Source organism: Pocillopora verrucosa, chromosome 10 (assembly GCF_036669915.1).
Source record: "Pocillopora verrucosa isolate sample1 chromosome 10, ASM3666991v2, whole genome shotgun sequence".
In the NCBI taxonomy this organism is placed as follows: Eukaryota; Metazoa; Cnidaria; class Anthozoa; order Scleractinia; family Pocilloporidae; genus Pocillopora; species Pocillopora verrucosa.
Window position 1 is genome coordinate 6,270,483 of NC_089321.1, and position 6,193 is coordinate 6,276,675.

At 38.5% G+C, this 6,193-nt stretch overlaps 1 protein-coding gene across 1 annotated transcript; it reads right to left on the reverse strand.

The window, feature by feature from the left end:
• On the reverse strand, positions 1-4,870 carry LOC131768745 (capsule biosynthesis protein CapA-like). The gene is made up of 7 exons (XM_066173569.1): positions 4,756-4,870; positions 3,821-4,064; positions 3,001-3,145; positions 2,504-2,674; positions 1,372-1,605; positions 531-652; positions 1-208 (listed from the first exon to the last, which is right to left on the reverse strand). Exons 1-7 carry the CDS (start codon positions 4,814-4,816, stop codon positions 1-3), a joined length of 1,185 nt encoding a protein of 394 aa, XP_066029666.1. The 5' UTR covers positions 4,817-4,870.
• Between the last annotated feature and the right edge of the window lie 1,323 nt (positions 4,871-6,193).

A 6,193-nucleotide genomic window follows, 5' to 3' on the forward strand; every position in this document is an offset into this window, starting at 1 on the left:
TCAAAGGCTATTTGTCTCTCGGAGTTCAGAAGTCTTCATGATCAAGTCATCTGCGGAGAGTCTCCCATTTCTTTTTATCTGTCTCTTATCCATATTTCTGCAAACTGTGATCCATTTTGCATCCTTTAAAATCGTGGGATGAATCCGCTTTCTTTTAAGATCAAATGCGATTTTCAGTGGCAAATATTTTGCATCCACGACGCCTCGCCTGAAACAAAAACATCACTAAAAATAACGACTTATTGGACCTTCAGGAAATGACTTTGTACCTCTATACGTGAAGTACGAATTGCCAATATGAGGAGTAACTCACTTTGCAATATCAGGCCAACTCATCATCTTACTAAAGGTGATATCTCCTACATTTTTACTAATCTAGTGTCAATGGCTATGATAATAAAAGCAAGGAATTATATTGAAAATGATACAGACAGTTACAAAGGCAGTGACGATGATAGGCGCTCACGATAAAAAAGTTTATGCAAATATGATTTTACATCAACTTTAAGAGTTTTGGTGTTCATAAGTACCTTGAAACCGTAACTTTCAGCATTTGCGACGCACTTATATCACCCGAATTTTCCAGCACGAAGTGTTCGAAAGCCTCTATTTTGTATTGATTAGGTTTCTCTCCAAGTCTTCCATACGTCTTCTAGAAAAGTAAAGAAAAGCAACCGGCTTTGCATTTTAATCATGACATTTGAGGTAATGACAGTAACGGTAACGATAATGGTAAAAGTTAAGGTAACGGTAACGGAAACGGTACTGCACCAGTAAAGATAACGGTAAAGGTAACAATGAAGGTAACGGTAACAGTGATGGTGAAAATAACGGTTAAGGTCATGGTAACGGAAACGGTATCGTACCGGTAACGATAACAGTAAAGATAACGGTAAAGGTAACGGTAACAGTGATGGTAAAAATAACGGTTAAGGTAATGGTAACGGAAACGGTAATAGTAAAAGTAACGGTAAAGATAACGGGAAGGATAACAGTAAAGGTAACTGTAACGGTACTGGTAGCGCCTCGTGAGTCCACTGTCGATTTGTTTATCACGACATTGGAGGCAATAACGGTACCATAACGGTAACGATAACGGTAACGGTAACGCTTAAGGCAACGGTAAAGGTAAAGGTAACAGTAACGATAGTGGTAATGATGGTGGTATGAGTTTTCATCGATTTATGGAACAACACTTTCCTTTTTGCTCTTTCCAAGTGGCGCAGTAAAGCATAAACCTATTTCTGCTCCATCTGAGATGCATTAGATTCTTAAACCAGTTTTTTTCTCCAGTTATTTATGGTTGGTCTCAGACGAGGACGGAAGCTTAAAGAATCTGTATGCAGTGTTAGTTTAGTTGTGTTATTTTACCGGGCTACTTCCACTTGGTGCTCTACCCGGATGGAACAGGAAATTTCCCAAACTATATGCTACAAGTTTTCGATGTTTGACGTAGCAGGGCTGGAGCACGTGTGGATGGCTTCCAATGATCACATGCACACCGAGAGACAGCAGGTGCTTGTTTATACGACGCTGGTAGGGAAGCGGTGTCAGGAAGAGTTCTTGCCCATAATGCATCATGACGACTATTATGCCGACTTTAGCCTTTGGGAATAAAGATACTGATAGAATGAGAGATGGTAAGTTTTAAGCTCGATAACGAAATAGGGATAGTTTTTCGCCTTGTCACGAGCGTGGGACAAAGAAAAAATTCTGATTTCCAATAATTAATGAAACCTTAGACCTTCAGATTCCACGCTCAGATGCTCTACCACTAAGCCACAGAGACTCTGTGGTGAGCGAGACTCGTACTGATGGTAGTGTTTAAAACAATTTTCATTGGACCATGCAAAGAAATCAGGGATTGCTTTTGACTTGCTTATCATCGCTCTATGACTAGCGGAAGAAATTGAAGACAACCCGCCAATCAATCAAATAAAAAAGTAAAACCAATTGTAAATTTGACATTCATCTCGACCGGCGCTTTACAAAGTTTGCCTCTTTTTCCTTCGCGTTCTCATTGTGTCGTTGCGGTATTAATTTTTTGTTTCGCTTGGTGAGCCTTTGTGATTATTTCGGTTTTGTTTATGCAACAATCACTCCAAAGTACCTCTATTTATAATCTAGCGTCTGTTTCAAGGAAGGCCCTTTGCAGATATTTTAAATGCTTTTGTGTATCTGCCCCCAACTCCCCCCCCCCCCCTTTCCTCTGCACGAGCATGCCATTCATTTTTTAAGGGAGTTTGTGCGTTCCTCGCCACCAGTATGTGGTATGTCTATCTATCCGTCGAATCTTGTCATGGAAATAATCAACACCAATCGGTGGTAAAATTGCTTTGAAATGGAAGATAAATGAAATTAAACAAAAGTAAAGAAGTCTTACAGTCTCAATTAGCAGAGAGAAACGTGCTAAGCTGTACATGTCTGATTATCGTTTAGTTTGTCAAACTCGTATCACAATTCCGTTCCTTAAATTATTATCAAACCTAAACTAAAACAAAACCTTCTTCAAATGTTGGACATCTCGTGTAGCAATATCATCTCGATAAATGGCTGGACCAGAGTTGAACAACATTCTCATTTCAGTGCAGTTCTTTTTAATTGTTGGACTTATAGTGGCGCAGTAACCAAGGAATCCAATCTTTATTCCTTCCCTTTCAAGGATGAGTGGTTCCTAAAAACAACAAGGAAAAGATAGGGTTTTTTTTGAGGTGAAGATATTCAATTTCAAAATTGTACTGCAAACAGAGGACGAGAATAAACAACAGACCATATGAAGTCAAACTCATGTAAAAAACCCTTCGCGGAATTTATCACAAAAATTCCCATATAGAACTTGGAAATGAAACGATTAATGACACACTACACTCATTCATAAAGCTTCATCATCCCGAAAATTCTAATGAGAAGAGTCGAAATAGTTCGTATGTTAATGAGAGTGAGGAAATGGGCAGGGAGTGAGAAAGGGTACTCTTTGAGTGCTACAGCGAATGATGATACCTGTGGCGAGTCATACTTTCCAAAGCTTATACCAAAATATTGTATTCCTGTCTTTTTGAGAACTTCGACACTGTTGTTTGCTCCCTCAGAGCCAAAATCGTTCAAATGATTGTTGGCAAGTGTTACAGCATCAAATCCTGCAAAACTGGTGAAAAGGATAGAATCAGACGGGTGATGCTTAAATGAACACAAATTTAAATTTTATGCCTGCTTGTCATGCTGCCAGGCGGACACGAACCTCAACTGTTCTCTATTCTGGTATTGGATGCAACTGAGATAGGGGGAACGCAGGGGTATTATTTGTTTCTGTGTTAAAGGGGGACTATGGTAAATTGAATACAGAAAAGGGAGATCATTAGAATAGGTACAGAAAGGGGAACCACGTGGTTCTCAGGGGGAACGCAGGGGGGGGAAGGTATTCATTTCTGTGTTACAGGGGGACCATAGGAAATTGACTACCGAAGAGGGAGACCATTAGAGGGCACAAAGTGGGGGGGACTACATGGTTTTCAGGGGGAACGCAGGGGATTATTCGTTTCTGTTTTACAGGGGGACTATAGGAAATTGACTACCGAAAAGGGGAACCATTAAAATGGTACAAATCCTTATGGGAGGATCAGAAAAATGTTATTGTCAAACAACTGTGAACAATATGCAACGAGCATAGTGTATTGCAAGAACAAGCAGTGCTAATGGAATGAAAAATATGAACACATGAATTGTGATTTAGCACCGCAATCTTTTGAAATTTTTTACTGAGGATTAATTTTTAAAGGGAAAGTATGCATATTTTAGAATATGAGGATCAAAGGATGTTTACCTCAGAGCTGGGGCGGCCTCGGGGCTAGCGTCTAGTATAACTGTTTTCTCTCCATCGTACATTGAATTGTACATGTCTTTGTTTATAAATGGAGACTCCAAATTGGCCACAGAAATGTCTGCCTCTCTGACATATGTTGCAACTTCACTAAGAGTGTCATTATATGAGTGATATTTATGTTCCACGTAATATCTGATGGGACCGGCGAAGGAGACATCTCCAACAAACAGCAAGGTAACGTTTTCTGTGACAGAAAATCGAGACAACGATTCCTTATTAGCGGGGAGTTAATTGTCAAAGCACATCGTCACTCACATTCATTTGTTATACACAGGCTAAGATTTACCCACTGAAAAGGCGCAAGATAATTTTTCATTTACAAACTGGTCTAAGTAGCAGTGAGCCATGCCACTCAAATGACATGTATCGTTGGTTTGTTTCAGAAATCTCGGTTGTTCGTTGCGCTCACTCGTTTAATTTCTGCTACTGACTTACCAACGAGTGCTTTTAAAAATAACATACAGACAGACCTCCATCAAGTACTTCATATAAGTATTTCAAACATCATAATTTTAAAGTGAAGTCCGTCAGGAATTACGCAGCAATGAACGAAACAGAGTTTCAGCTTGATATAACAAGTGGCCCCAGGCATTGAATCGATATCTTTGATTCTTCAGATGATAAACAACACTTTTTTGCAGATAAATGCTCCTATATTGTCAAAAAACAAATCCCAGAGTAGAAAAGAAAGTAAGAGCCAGAGATGTACCCTACATAACAAAGGAGTGGAAGGCGGCAATTAGATCAGAGAAAAGAAGATGGCCGCAAAGAAATTTGCTCAAGAAAGAACCCTAAGTGTCCCCAGTTAGCAGCAATGTTAAATCACGTTGAAACGTAAATAAAAGTTATTATCATTATTATTGTTATAGTCTTACCGGTTGTTTTTGCAGAAACTCCGTAGTAAAAAGAAAACAAAAGGTAGACAAGAACATCCATGACGTTCCGGTCAGCACAAAACAGGAGCAAATTAAGTTATTTCTCTTATCCGCGTAAATCAAGCAGTTCTTCATCAAGAACTTTGATCAATTATATATAATTACCAGTCATCTGCGTAAAAGCATAAAGCTGTGTTCTATGTTCTGAGGGTCTCATAAATATTTTTCTTTCAATATCAAAGCAAAGAAATTAACAGAAAAACAATAACACATATCGACCCTTTGACATTGACAAACAGGTGTACCGGTAACTGTTTCATCATCGTTTTCATAGCGATTTCAGGATGTTACGTGTATGACAAGGACGACTCAGGGTTTAGGTTTTTTAAAGACCGGTTTTTTTTTTCTTTTTTTTGTCTACACGTCAATGTGTATACTTTTGTAAGTTACTGTTTGGCTCTCGAGAATTAACTCGTCACTTTATCCGGCTACGAGTCAAATACGCGTTTGTGTATCAAATCTTTTTCCATGTGTGTATTTTGATAACTGCTCATTTCTCTTTCGACTGCGAAGATTATTTTTTGCCACACTGTAAAAATTCAACAGACTTTTACATACCCTCTGTAGTCTGGGGTGGAAGGAGCAAACGAAGAATAGGCAGTCTTTAAAACAAGAAAGGAAGAAAACGGACGGCGCAAAGATATATTCAAGTTGGTTCAAACACAACAGAGATGTGCACATCTTTATTAAATACCAATCAACCTCACTTTCGTGTGTCATATGTTTATTATATATAATTACCAGTCATCTGCGTAAAAACGTAAATCTGTGTGCTATGTTCTGAGGGTCTCATAAATTTTTTTTTTTCAATATCAAAGCAAAGAAATTAACAGAAAAACAATAACACATATCGACCCTTTGACATTGACAAACAGGTGTACCGGTAACTGTTTCATCATCGTTTTCATAGCGATTTCAGGATGTTACGTGTATGACAAGGACGACTCAGGGTTTAGGTTTTTTAAAGACCGGTTTTTTTTTCTTTTTTTTGTCTACACGTCAATGTGTATACTTTTGTAAGTTACTGTTTGGCTCTCGAGAATTAACTCGTCACTTTATCCGGCTACGAGTCAAATACGCGTTTGTGTATCAAATCTTTTTCCATGTGTGTATTTTGATAACTGCTCATTTCTCTTTCGACTGCGAAGATTATTTTTTGCCACACTGTAAAAATTCAACAGACTTTTACATACCTTCTGTAGTCTGGGGTGGAAGGAGCAAACGAGGAATAGGCAGTCTTTAAAACAAGAAAGGAAGAAAACGGACGGCGCAAAGATATATTCAACTTGGTTCAAACACAACAGAGATGTGCACATCTTTATTGAATACCAATCAACCTCACTTTCGTGTGTCATATGTTTATAGAAGTATATATATA